Source organism: Pectinophora gossypiella, chromosome 15, assembly GCF_024362695.1.
Source record: "Pectinophora gossypiella chromosome 15, ilPecGoss1.1, whole genome shotgun sequence".
NCBI classification, from domain to species: Eukaryota; Metazoa; Arthropoda; class Insecta; order Lepidoptera; family Gelechiidae; genus Pectinophora; species Pectinophora gossypiella.
In genome coordinates, this window is record NC_065418.1 from 6,510,633 (window position 1) to 6,525,875 (window position 15,243).

Here is a 15,243-nt window from a genome sequence, read left to right on the forward strand (position 1 = left end):
CGAAAACACGAAGACCGAACGGATACTAGGTCTCATCTGGAAGCCGTACAGCGACGAGTTAGCCTTCAACCTCGACCTAGCACGTCTGCCACAAGACGTGCTAAACAGAAAACAACCCACCAAGCGTGAGGCGCTCAAAATAGTCATGTCATTGTTCGACCCTCTCGGTCTCGCTTCGCCTGTCACATCTAAGGCGAAACAACTCCTTCAAGAAGTATGGAGAAGAAACATCGAATGGGACCAGCCGATCGACACTGACCTCGCCGCACAATGGACGGAGTGGATAGAACATCTCAAGAAGCTAACCCACGTCGCGATACCCAGATGTCACTTACATTACAGCGACGCTAGTAACATGCAACTACATGTTTTCGTCGACGCTAGTGAAACAGCCTTCGCCGCCGCGTTATACTGGCGCATACAGTCGCCGGAGGGACACGTGACTACATCACTGGTCTTGGGGAAGGCCAAAGTCGCACCGCTCAAAGTCACGTCAATCCCACGCCTCGAACTACAAGCGGCCGTCATGGGCAGTCGTATGGCCGCGACTGTAATAGAAGAACACGATCGAAAACCATCGTCAGTCACGTATTGGTCCGATAGCCGCACAGTACTCACCTGGCTAAAAACGGGCGCTCGCTCGTACAAACCGTATGTCGCACATCGAATCGCGGCAATAGAGGAGGTCAGCAAGCTAAACGAGTGGCGTTGGGTTCCAACTAAACTCAACGTCGCCGACGACGCGACCCGCGATGTACCAAGTGACTTCGATGTACAACACAGATGGTTCAGAGGCCCGGAATTCTTACGTGACGACCCAACTACGTGGCCTGCGGAGAAGCCACCACATATAGAAAACACCGGCGAAGAGAGACTGCACTATACAACACACAGAAGTGTCACCACAACGACACTAACAACAGCGCTCCCGGACAGTAATAGATTTTCGAAATGGGAACGCCTACTGCGAGCCACCGCTCGCGTCCTTCAGTTTATAGCTCTATGCCGCCGCAGCGCTGACGAGAAAGTCAACTACAAACGTACGGCGAAAGTCAGAGAAACAGACAGCACATGGGGGCGAAAATATAGAACCGCCACGCCCCGGCCTACACAACAGAAGAGGCCGTCCGAATTTGCTCCGCCCCCCCGCCGCCGCGCCGCTACCTCGGCCCTCGCGTCCGCTCCCGCGCGACGCAAACAGAATCGACGAATTTTCTACGCGATCTCCAACGGAAAATAGAACAATTGGAGAGGGAGATCATCTACCTGAGAGCGAGCCAACTTCGAGGCTCTCCATATTCTCGGGACTACTTCACTTCCGACGCGACAATCTGCTACTACCACAAGAAATTCGGAGCAGAGGCTCGCAAATGCCACCCTCCATGCACATGGGAGCTTGAAGAAGGAGTAGAGGGACGCCGCCCGCACAACAGAAGAAGGAGTATGTCGACGTAGACTCCAGCGCCGTCAACATACGGCGGGAGGAATGTGCCGGACGACGCCCAGAACGATCTCATAGTTTAACAAATTATTGTAAATAACTTAGATTTTGAAATAAAGATATAGATAGTTAAATAAGTATAGTTAAGAAAATATTGTGATAACGATTGTATGTGATATTATTATTTTTGTTCCAATAAATTACACTCACCTCATTCGCGGCGCCGTCTCGTCTTAATGCGCGCAAGGCCCACTAGTTGCGAACCGTAAAATCGTATATGACTAGGGCGAGACGGCGTCGAAAAACACACACAATTCGCACACCTCGCAACTCGAGGTTTATTTTTAGGAAGGTCGCAATAGGACCTTACACAACATAGCTTAGGTACAGACACAACTGTACAGAAATGAATCTTAAATAGTTGTTTTTATTTAGAACCAGCATCCCATAGAACATAGCGTGCGGTTTACAGTCCCGTACAATAGGTATTTAACACGGAATAGAAGGAAGAGGTTAGAAAAGCCCTAATGCGCATTTTCGATTCGACCCCACTCTCTTTTTTACTACTATTCCTGCAAACTACGATTAGCTCTACTAATTCTCAAATCCCACAACCACTTTACCAGCAATGTATAATATATTTTATGTGATGGGCTGCAACTTTATCATTACTTTTCGTAAGATACTGCATACAAAAGTGTTTTTTTGATAAATAGCCGATCATGCTAAGTTTTTTATTTGCACTTCCAACCTCTTTTTTCTCTTCCGTGCTGTTTAAAAAAACATTTTACAAAGTTGTTCATAATAAATTAAGAAAATATAAACTGTGGTTAAAAATGAGTAATAATATCATGAGCAGCTTCTTAATAATCCAATTATTAAGATTCAATGTTGTTTGGTTTGAAATTAATGTGTTTGCGTTGTTAAAGTATTATAATAAGTCGCTCACTAGGGCGTCGGGTGAAGGCTGCGGACGTAAATACGATCATTATTCACCGACGATGCTTCTTCAGTTATTCAAAGTTGCACAATGCTGATCTTGACTTCACGAACAACTGCCACTATTTATTTGACACCTAATGAAGTCAATATTTAATTTGAATTTCATTAGACTTACGACCGAATATATTAAACATAATTTAAGATTAGTGAATGTGACGGCCAGTTGGTAATAATATTAGTTTAAAACTAGTGTAAAAAGTGGTCTCTTGCAAAAGTTTTTATTCATAACTTGTGTTTTGACATGTTTATATCTTTTTCTGAAACATTCGTGTTGTAATCTTTTAATTATTAATTTTAATTTCGACACGTTTATTAGACCGTACTTTAATCAATAAACAGGCTCAATGCAGATAGTTATAATTCAATACGAACATTTAAAACAGCCATAGTCATAAAACATCAGACTTTACAAGGCAAACCTGTTGGCCACAACCGAGTAAATCATAATACATTGTAATGATCAGCCTATAAATTGCGGCTTAATGTTGGGTTAGATTATTTAAATATTATACAATTAATTATAGCTCGTTTTATATTATATATATACCCCAGGCGAATTTTAAAGTAGACTGCAAGGTTCAATAAAGTCAAATTGAATGGAGTGGTTGCAAAGTGATCGTTCATCAACTCCGGCGCACATTGGCTTCACCAGACCGCAGAATGATTTTTAATTTACAATGTCGTTTCTATTATCGATCTGCCTCGTCTGCTATTGGAATATAATATGACTTTAATTACGTGCGACCAGAACACTGAACATAATACACAGTTACACCACACAGATAAAACTGTAGTTCACGCAATAATGTTTAATAATATCCCTTTCTATAATACCTTACGAAAATATTATACAATAAAGAGCACATTCAAAATATGGCCTCAATTCATACTCACTACAGATAATTAAACTCGTCAAGTTTTTGTTGCTACGGCCTCGTCGTGTGGTCGTTGTCTTCATATTAATGGCCTCATACTATCCATTAAATTGAGAATAGATAAAGGGCTCATAAAAGTAATCATTACAGCTCTGCAATGGTGTGTTTAAGTAAGTACGCAATAAGATCTTAACTGCGGTAGCGAGAATGTGTTTAAATAGCTACCCAGAGTTCTAAACAGTGTTACTTACTGGGACGAATTGACCACAGGGAATAAAAATAGTGTTTTCCTCTTCCGATTAGACTTAATTAGTTCTTAATGCGGATTATTCATCTTTTCTTTGTATCCAGTATTTTTCCATTCGAGTACATAGCTCGCTTGGAAGCATTTTTATACGGTATCAATGTAAACAGTGGCACGATACGCTGGCTGAATTAATGTCCCCAATTCAATTGAAGTGTTTCATTAGCACAAGTGGCCGCGATTGCTTCGTTGATCGAGAACGACGATCGTCGCAAAACCAAGGCGCCATACACACACACTTCATGCCATATGTAGGTATCTACTGGTCAATGAATTCTATACATATGTTTAGTCAGAAACGAGATACTTTTAATGTTTTGATGCAGCTACACGTTGAGATTTATTTATGACTGTGATGAACCTTCTGGTGCAATGTTCTTACCTCGTTAGGGCGTTCACCGCAGGCTGTAATCAAGAGCATGTGGTCAGCAAATGAAACCTTAACTAGCGGACCCCTTGATCAATAACATTGTGATTTGAGTTCGTGATCCGCGCCGGACCTTCGCGCGCTGCCGGGTTCAATTAGAGATCACCCGGTTGCGTTAGAAACGACGTCTCTTATTACAGAGCCGGGTCGTGACACCTCACGTCTAAAGCCGGTGGCGTAATGCCCACATTGTTAGTAATTTCCACGTGCAAGCGTGGCTAATTGCGCAGAGTGGACGCACTGTGCTTGTAACTAACGAGGAGCGGAAAATGTGGGCATTATCACGCCGCGCAGCGCGTCGCGTGTGAAGGCCGCACAACACTACGGCCAAAAACGTACCAAAGTACTTATGGTTCGCGCCCACATACTTCGAATTAGGAATATTCATTCGATGCGAATTGTTCTGCCACTAGGTTAATTCGATTTAGCAAGTCTTGGCTATTTAAACAAATATAAACGAAACGTTTAGTTCAGTATTGGTACACGATCTACATTACACGTGCCGTTTTTGTTATAGAATCAGAATGTCTTCTTAACCAATAAGACAAATGACCAAACATCGTTAATGGTAAAACTAAATAATCTAGTTTCATAACTGACTTATTACATGCTTGCATAACACGTTAATTTAACTAATTGCGAAGTAAGTAGTATTGTCATCTCTCACAATAAACGTTTATAAAAAGCAGACGGCAGCAACATAACAGTTGTTGAGTCCCGGAGCAGTAATTGTAATATCGCTCGTAATAAGATCGATTTATAATATGAAGGCGGCATGTTAGTTTTCCGGACGGCTAGCGGAGCACGATTTTACTTTCTTGTAGGAAGTGCTATCGCTTTCAATGGAGACCGGTTAGGACTGCTCGCGAGGTATTGACTTGGGTACTTACTTCAAGTTAAGAGCCCAAGGCGTTCTTCAATCCCCTATTCAAATATGTAGATCAATCTCCACGTAAAACTTGCTAATAGCAGCTTTTCATTTTACAGGTGAGCCCCCAATACTTGGCCGATGGTGGACTAACTAACTTCGTGAGTAGTATACTACTATACGAATAAGTTGTCGTAAATAATTTTCTGAATAATATGAAAATTATAATTATTTACTACTTATTATCATAAACATAACTAAATATCTGCGTGAACTTCAATTTATAATCAGGAAATCAATGCAAACACGCGGATACTGTACTGTAATCACGTGCTAGCTTCAAAGCCTCCGGTAGTGACCTCGCAATGTAGACATGTTACAATCCATAGAAAACTCGAAGCCTGTCTTGTAGAGAATGTGGTCGTTGTTCGAGTTATGGCTACTGGTTACTCCACTAATAGCACCGCGTGTCATTAGATAAGGTTTACAAAACAGTGCCTACTGACTGTCTACTTAGCCGCAGCAATTATTGTCTTTCAAAACCATCACAGATCCAGTTTGTATTTAAATGTCCGATAAATTCCTAAGAGCGTTCATAACGTACAGGCCGCGCGTCGGTTTAAATCTTGCCAAGAATACAATGAGCCTGACGCGTTAGTCACACAAAACGTTTTTCCATTTTATCATCTCTTTTATGAGTCACATAGCACAATTTGCGGGGAAAGTGTAACCCGGCAGCGTGACGCAACAATAAAAATTGCACGGACAAAGGAATTGTTGCAACCAGATACATGTCTGACGTAAGGGCCTAGTTTGCGCCGCTAATGACCGACGCACAGTCATTCGTCGTCATGGCTCCCGTAACTGATTATTACTTCAGATAGACATGGTAAACGTAAACACAAGGATTACACGTATCACACAATTTTCACCTTGCAAGCTTTAGCGATATAATACGAACATTTTACAAAAAAAGGCGATGTAACGTGGAAACTTGGAGAGGCATAGTGGTGGGCAACATTGTTTCCATGTTCGGTTCTGCAAATCAGCGTCGAGGCAGCGCTGTGTTGTAGAGTCTATAAATAAGGAGGTGCTAAAAGCGGCCCAGGCGGGGGACGTGCTTCCTCTGCTTTGAGCAGCCGAGGGGTAAACACGATCGACTTGGACGAAGCCCTTTGTTGACATTTGCTTTACGGCCGCCGCGTTCGCCGTCGAGCTTTATAGCGAGTATATATCACACAACTTCACAAATGACGACAACGAACAAAGGTGAAGACCTCACGAGCAAATCTATTATGTATACAAAACATACTTAACATTGAGCTTTCCCAAAACCTACTCGTGCCAACTTTTATTTACTTTGATTCGCATGCTGTCAACGAACTGTTCAATTGGCCGTTTGTTTGATCGTCGTTACGGAATCAATCGTTCGGAAAATGAGAATATGGTTTCGCAGTTCTCGAAACCACCTCTTGAACTACGTGATTTCCTTTTCGCTATGCTAATGATTTACTTAGTCTTCGAATACATTTGCCATTGTTTCGTCTAATGTAACCAGAAGACAATCGTTTGGTGGGTATTCAAATTATAAATAAAGACGGGCGGGCGACATGTGATGGCATTTATTCCATAGCGGGCACGTCTCGCATTGCGATCACGGCCCCAGGGCCATCTGCATGCGAGCGGGGCTGCGCCGCGTCCGGCCTTACTCATCTAACTTGACGATGCCACTGCCACTATCTACACATTATAGGCAACTTCATTTACCATCTTCATCTTCACGAGGCATCATAAATGCAATGTGTCCTTTCATAATGTTAACACTTTCTTCCCCCCATCTAATATAATGATATAATAATCCACACTGAATCGTATTTCAATGACAATATAACCTATCACAATATACCTCTGACTACACTAATTTGAAATATAGTCATGGTCTTATATTATCAAACTTACCTAGCTACTTGTTTGTTTCTACCAGAAAATACAGACCACAGCCATTGTCTTGACCCTGAAAATCTCTGATGATTGTGTCATCATCGTTGCAGAAATAGTTATAAAGATGTTTCAATGTGTTTTGTAACCCCCAGTTAGTCGTATTATTATGATAATATAGGTATAGTCACGTTGAGTTGACTCAAATAGTCAAAACGCCACATGCGAACTTCATCTAGAGACGTATTATTTTAATACTTTTCTAAGTGATATTTTGTAAGATGTCACTTGCAAATAAAATACGGATAACACATGTAAGACATTACATAAATAATATGTGCATAAGTTTCTCTCCCGCTAGACCTAATAGTTATTACTCAGATGGCGGATATCTGAACAACGCGGGAGACCATTGCATGCTATAATTATTGTCATAGTCATTGCGTTGATACAATATGGCTCACCACACTACACCATTGAATACCGTTTCAAGCCACAATATTACTAAATGCGTCACGCCTCGCTCCGTCCATATATCGACAGTATTGACTACTAAACACACTTTGAAAACGTGAATCAGTCTGTTTAGGTTTGATTTCTAAAGCTTAATTCTAAGCCCTTTGTTTTAGGGCTTGTTATTAAACAATAGTTTAAACTTATATTTGACCATTTCTGCACGTTTTTAGCACGGACTTAGGTGTCTAACAAAATGAAATTCGAAATTAATCCGTAAACCGCTCAAATAAGTTCTTGAACAAGTGTGTACAATATGCCCTTAAGTATAAACAAATACGAATGAGTGCAGAGTGAAATAAAGGGGCGAATTATGGCCAAAAAGGTTGATGACTACACCGCCGTTATTGGGAGGTTGTCGTCGGAGGGGCCAGCGTCTCGGCTGGTTATTTTCGCGCAATCATTCAATAAACGTGATGGGCGCAATCGACAAGACCCTCGCCGGACTCCTCAGAGAAATGGACCATTTCGATGGTACTCGCAAGCTTACGACGTTTTGTTTACTTTGTCGTTTTCGACGCAAAATGTATTTTTACGTTACTACGTAAATACGAGACTCATCCTATAATAAATTTCACCTGTGTCAAGGAATTAGTTAAGAAAGGTATTTACAACCATTTAAAGTTGATGTAATGACTCATTACCTATAATATCTAGAATGTTTTATAATAAATAATATTCGAGTCAGCACAAGACGGTTGCTAAGTGTTCGAAATCGTTAAAAGTTCATTTAAATATAGAACGCATTTGATTAGAAGCAATTAACGGTCAATTAAGCAATCCTCTGGTTACGTCGCGTTCAATTGTCCCGAGTCCGTCTTAATGACTCGCTGTCGTTGTGCTGTTTATTGTCCTACAATACACGCTAAATAAAATATATTTACGTCATTACACTTTATATGTTTTTATGGAACTGCTTCCATTTAAGAAATAAATTATACGTTTATTTATAAATATCTGAACACATCCAAATTGCTGTAGCTATAAAAGTTATTTATGTCGACACTTGAAAATATTGTAGGTTGAACAATAGCGGGAAAACGCATCTGCGGAATTGTGGAAAGATAGTTTTTGTTTGAACAAGTCACTGCAACGTTGACCCGGCTTTGTGATGAGTGTGTTCATTTGAATTGTTAAACCCGAACGCGGGTGACATACCGTTTTGAATTTGCTGAAAACTCATAACCCAAATTCGTGTTCTTTGTTGGCTGAAGCCGATGCCCTGTGCGGAGTTATCGGTAAAGCGAATACATTTAGCGAGACCTCGCTTTTTAACAACAAGCCATCAAGGTGTAAATTTTCTCTGATTGTTAACGTAAACTTCGTAACCTTCGATACCAGTTTTCAATGCTTTTCGAAGAAGTCAATAACCCTTTAAATATTGTTTTCCTTATTTTTTCGATTTAAGAACAATGGCGACACATGTGTTTGGGTACATACATTTAAAACTAGTCTCATTATGTTAACCATAGCCATTGTGCATCCACGTTGGCACCTTGGCTTCAAAGCTGGCACATTTGTTTTCGTTCGTGGCGAGTCGATGCCCTCTCTGGCATAAACCTCTGTAATAGTCTGCTTATGTTTACTCTTTCAATATTTTATGACTGTAATTTGGAATGCTTATGTCATCTTTTAGCTACAATTTGTGTTTAGGTTTTGACAATGCATTGTTCGCGTTATAAACGTAGGTATTTAGAGCTAGGCGGTCCTAGGCAGCAAACTTACAGATAAGCTTATAATTATAGTGAATGTTTCGAATTATTAATTCGGTAATTCATTTTACTTAAAATTTTGTATATAGAGGGGTAGTTCATTTCGCACTTCGGTTACTTGGTGATGTCATGGGTGCGAGCTACATTTTATCATATTATTTTATGCCGATACATGTCTTTACGTAATGGGATTTTGATACATAAAGTAGCATATTAGTCATTCAGCGGCCATATTTTCTTGACGTCAAAGAAAATACCGCGTAATGATTCTTGTTCTTAACATTCTTCAAAACCGTGCAATACGTCCATTTTAGAGTAGAAGTGTCATGTATGATTCAGTTAACTTTATTGAATGACGGCAGCGCCTAGCGTGTTGTAATGAAAAAGACAAATTTTATGTTTTAACCGAAGTCGTAGCTGAGCGCAGCGCGTGTCGGTTGACAACAGACCGCGCTAACTACAGCCGCATACACCAACGCATGAGTCTCGCGGCTCGCAACCCAGCCGACTCTTTGGTAATACATTTACACCATCCGCGCAGGCGCTACCCAAAATTATATTTACCAAACAAACTCCCGCCGGTTCGTATACATATAAATTAGTTTGTTGCCTCGCTGAGTGTAAACTGTTGACGGCGATCTAATGGCTAAACATATGTTATTTAATAAACAGACCATAATCATGAGTTGCGACGTGCTCGCGTATGATTGCCCTCAGTTTCGAACGCAACGACCGCGCTGTTTGAAATCGACAGTGATTACAATTTTCCCTGGAGCTGAGTTGCGCGGGCGCAATGTCCGATGGAAAGCAGCGTTTAACCAATGTTCCGCTCTGATAACTCTCTAATTACGCCGCGGCCGTTTTCCTTCGACACTTGGCGGCCACCAAGTTAACCCCTGCGCTTTTCACCGCTACATTTCACCCGCGATTGCACCGCACGCTCATTTATTTGCTACACTTTCGCCTTTGACGGGCCTCCAACGCCATATTGTTTCATTAGACAGCAAATATATTGTAGCCGATAAATTCCCTACGCTATGCTGTCCACTTTCCGACACTTTTGGAGTAGGACACCAACTTTCCGTTGTCACTTTCTTTGTTAATGATAGCTGGCTCGTAGTTATTTGTCTTTACAGGCTCAAACTCTCTCAAACTTAGTCAATGCACTTATATTATCCTCTTCAATTTTCATTATCGGTCTCGTAATATAGGACTTTTAATTTACGACAATTCTGTCTTCGATATGTTTCGGCCAAGCAAATGTCACCATTTATCTGCGTCAAGGCAGCGCGGCCGGTTTTTACGATGCGTACATTGACAATTTAATCACAGTGCAAAAGTGCTTTCGACAAGTTGTTTACAATAGTTTTAATACAGTAGACGAGTTGAAGCGCCAATCTTAATTAAGTACTCTTACCACGTGCAATACGTACGATACGTCCCAATAAAACTTCAACAATAAACTATGCGTTATACAGCTCCTGACTAACTAACAATAAGTAGTAAAGTGTTATCATTATCACATATCGTATGCTAGAACCGTTGCGTCGCTTCTTTACGCTGCGTATGTTCTGTACAGAAGTTTAAAAAATATCGCGGTACGTATAATAATTTGTCCGTTGTATTCTAAAACACAAGTGTTTGCGTGTTTACGATGGCCGGACGAGGCGCAGGCGAATGGAATATACAATGATGTGTCATTCACTTCGATTGAGGCCGCATAAGAGATGTGGATCATACATTATGTATAGAGTATATGTTCCGTGTCGTCAGCTCCATGGGCAGCACCATGGATCTGCGTCGTAATAATACCTCATTTCGATCGTTTTTTATGTCTGATCTACAGATAGAACGTTTTTGGTCTTGTGTACATTGCGGCAATGACCTTTGTAGAACCACCTCCATTTTACTTTAAACCTAAGTATCTGTTAAACATCTTACGTTGTTGTCAAGCCATACTCCTATAATCATAATAAGTAGGTACGTTATGTTATACAATAACCGATTGTACTTTTAGTCGTCGGTAACAGTTAGTACGACACTTACAGACCGTTGCCCCTCGGTAGCCGGCTAGCGGCGAGGTGTCGTCAAAATGTGTCGTTGAAGTTATTGGTCGCGCGCGGCGACACCGCGACAATAGTGCACAATCACCGCGATTGTATGCCGCCAGCCGCCGCGCGCCGCGTGTCAACTGCCTCTCGCGTGAACACCACCATTGTTATGGTGATGCCTCGGAGCGCCAGGTTCGACGCTCCACAGAAACAAAAGACGATTCAACCGTATGAGCTGCATACGAAAGCCAAAACTACCACCAGCTCTCGTTACAACATTTACCTACTAAGATATTTACCGAAATAAATAATTCATGATAGGACCAAAGAATCGGTCGTTAAAATTCGACTCACCCCAGGGCACTTAAACTACCACTTTAAAAGCTCGGTTAATTGGAAATATTAAACATTTTAACTCGGAGCCCATTAGTGAAAATGAATCGAGCTCGAGCAGGTAGACGAAACCAGCCTCCCGGGGCGACTTTTTTGTTAACTTTGGCAGGTACCCAAACGCGACCCTTCGGCCAGATTGTGTACGTTTTTTCTACGTCACAAAAATAAACGATAGACGAGATCTTTCGGGCCTTTACATTAAGGTCGATAGTTATATTCGATTTCGATAAGCCACAAAAAGTTCCAAGGTTCGAGTTTTCTTTAAGTCGTTTACTTTCTATATGCCACCCGAACCCCGTATATATGTTAAATTTAATGAGTTGTGCCGTTTTTGTCATGTTGTAAAGATTTTTTTTTCGTATTTTTCAGAACCAATCTCGGCCAGTGCAGACGATGGGCGCGCTGGGCGGCAGCGGCGCGGCGACATGGGAGCAGCACCCAGCGCTGGCGCGCGCGGCCTCAGTGCCTGCACAGCGCGCTCTAGCGGGGCTGCTGGACCGCCTGGGCCACCGCCGCCTCGAGCGCACCACCAGCGAGCCCGCGCCACCGCCTCCCGCCACCTCCCGCTACAAGACCGAGCTCTGCCGCCCCTTCGAGGAGGCCGGCGTCTGCAAGTACGGCGACAAGTGCCAGTTCGCCCACGGCATCCGCGAGCTTCGCAACCTCCAGCGCCACCCCAAGTACAAGACAGAGCTGTGTCGCACCTTCCACTCGGTGGGGTTCTGCCCGTACGGGCCGCGCTGCCACTTCGTGCACAACGCGGAGGAGGCTCGACGCCGTGAGCCAGTGTCGCCGGGCGGCTCGCTGGCCTCGCTGTCCTCGGGCGGCTCCATGGCGTCGTACATGAGCGAGGGCTCGCGCTCGCCGCGCTCCCCGCACTCGCCGCTGGCGCCGCAGTCCCCGCTGACGCCACACTCTCCGCCCGCGATGTCTCCGCCGGCGCAGCCGCCCGCATTCGCGTTTCGCCGCACGCACTCGCCCGACCCAGACGACGAACGACTGCCCGTCTTCAACCGCATCTCGTCCGCCTTCGGTGATCTTGTGATCGCCTAAGGCTCCGACCGCCTAGTCCTAAGTTAACTTATACCGAACTAGCGTAAGGATCGTCCGTCACCGTAGTGCCTCTCGACGTCTTCCAGCCGCGCCGCGTCCCGCGTCCGTGCACCGCACCCGCTCAACGAATGATCTCCAGTTTGTCGATGCTCCTACTACTTCGCCCTGTAATATAAACTATACGAAGTGTATACTGGCGTCTCGAAAGTTTGCGGTGTGATTTAGTGGTTACGTTCATTTTTAGTTATTATCGGCACGCACTTGTAAATTGCACCTTATAATATTAGATATTTATTGCGTAGCTCGCGGAAGTCTTCCCGATGCGATCCTCCGCCGAGCGGTGGTATCTGTAAAGCTAGCTTATAGAACATTATTATTTATTATGTACTGCCTGCCCGCGCTCGGTACCGTGCCGCGAGAAGGCGCTCGTGATCTATTTTTAAGGATTAAGATAATAATTTATTATTTATTTCGAGTCTCTTAACTGTAATTATTTTGTAGCTAGCAGCTGCAATTCCGCACCGCAATCGGACGGGGCCCGCGTCGACGGGACGTGGTTCGTTATAACTATCTCGACTGGCTGGCTCCGGCCGCATTATCATTATCTCGCTGCTGTCGGGCGGAGCCAGTCCTCACGGCCTCGCAGCTCGGTGGGCCGCTTGCTCAAATTATATTTCGTCCTTCAGACACGGAATCCTGTGCACTCGACCGCCGCCCCGCCCGCGAGCTTCGAGCTCACAGTCCTCATTTGTGCCGACGAACTCTGCGATAATCGCAGGCTACTCAACACCGCTAGCGATCTCAATCATGCGCGGCCCATCTGAGTACTATCGGCGCGATCCCGCGACGCGCCGCCTCCAGCGGTTCGTCTGCGCAGGATTTTTTCGTTTTGCGTCGTGCGAGGAGGGCGGGCAGCAAGCTAAAACCTGTTTGGGGTTTTGGTGATTGTATTTTTTTCATCGTCGGAGTCCTCCCGCGCGGCGCCGCTCGGAGCCCGCGTCCGAGAGCTCGCAAAACATGTCAAAATCTCGCCGCCTGCCGAGCAGCGAGGCCCGCTCATGTATCCGTAGTGTAAGTACTCTGAGTGGAGCCGCAACTGGCGACTCTGCCCGCAACACGCAACGCGCGGCGCGGCGGCACCACCCTCGCGCGCTTCCAGCCCCGCGCCGCCTCACAAAGAGTGCCTTTTACTTTATAACAAATCTATTATAATATTTAATTTTTAGTTGATCGAGATAGATGTTTGTTTATTTATTGTCTCCTTTTGAATATAGTATTCAAATTGGCACAGTTATTACTTTTGTACTTGACAGAGCTAAGTGATTAGTTTCGATTTAGTATAGTTTTTTCTTTGAATTTAAAGTGTGATATTTTATATTTATATAACAAAGTATAAAGTTTTAATTAAGGGACCAATGTAAGTGTTTAGGAGAAATTCTGATAGAACCAGCCGGATACGCTTTCGATTCTTACCAAGAGACTGTTTCCTCGCGCCAACATATTGAATATATTTTGTTATACTTAACAGATCTACGATTTTGTACCTTTAATAAAATAACATATTGACCATTCTTGGTTTGTGTTTAATTTATTGTCAGAAATAGGACCGAGATGGTGATGTTTTTGTTTTGTTTGCTATTTTTAGTTTCAGTTCTTCTCCACTTCACATTTAGCAAGTCGTTGCATGGTGACCACTGAAGATAATAATTTTGTACCTAATTTAAGGATTTAGATGTAAGCGTTTTCATAAAGTTCGCGAATATTATTTATTATCAGTTCATTACGAATTATGAACCATTAAAGCTGATTTATTTAATTTCTTTTGTATTTAAACAGACATTTAAAGTACTACGATTACATGTAACTTAATGTTAGTAATATATCATGAGTCATTTAATATAACAGGCATTAGTTTAAAACTCTAGTACCTATGTCACTTGTAATTAAGTATTTAATTTTTTATTTAATTCCAATTATTAGTTAATCTTAAAAAAATTGACTACGTATTCTTTCTCTTATGGACAAAACAAATTAAGGCTAAAGCTTGTTTATGACATTTTTCTTGTAAGTTTACCTTATTTCCATCTGCATTTTTATTGAATTATAGTCAAAATACGTTATATTTTTTGTTTTTATTTTTCGTTTATACCACTCAGTTACATCCTTTCATTTGAGTTGCTATTTAAGTTTGGTCTGACATTGGAAAATTATTAATTAAAGACACTAATGCTCAGTAACTCAATAGGCCTTCCTTCATTACAAGACCTTCATTACAATACCAAAACTACAATATGAATGCATGGCAAAAGAATTGGCAAGTTGTGCTGAAAACTCCATTATTTTAAAAACAAAACATAGTATTAATTCAAATTGTTTACTCAGAATTGGCACTACACATTTACTTCTCAAACCTTATCATTGCCAACTTCATTTGTCAGCGTTCTATTTTGCTTTTTTTTATATTCGCCACCTGTAGGTAAAAGAATAATAATGACTAGAAAGATACCAAAGTGATAGAAATTATACACGAGAAACATTTACAACCAACACAGAAGACAGTAAAGCTCACTGCACACAAGCTGCGATGGGGGTTTTATAAAGTTCGAATTTGTTCAAACAAAACCTCGCTATTCGGCATTTGTGTACTACCTCTGTGTGCATTGGGC

At 42.4% G+C, this 15,243-nt stretch overlaps 1 protein-coding gene across 2 annotated transcripts in view; it reads left to right on the plus strand.

Annotated features, from left to right (window-relative positions):
• The window catches only part of LOC126372950 (protein TIS11), a 40,772-nt gene extending 26,075 nt beyond the window's left edge, over positions 1-14,697 (plus strand). The window contains exons 2-3 of one of the 2 annotated variants that reach the window (XM_050018866.1): positions 5,037-5,078; positions 11,894-14,697. In XM_050018866.1, coding sequence (XP_049874823.1) covers positions 5,037-5,078; positions 11,894-12,577 — 726 coding nt within the window. In that variant the 3' untranslated portion in view covers positions 12,578-14,697. The remainder of the gene's footprint in view (positions 1-5,036; positions 5,079-11,893) is intronic. The other variant, XM_050018867.1, reaches the window with a different exon arrangement.
• Positions 14,698-15,243: the final 546 nt, after the last annotated feature.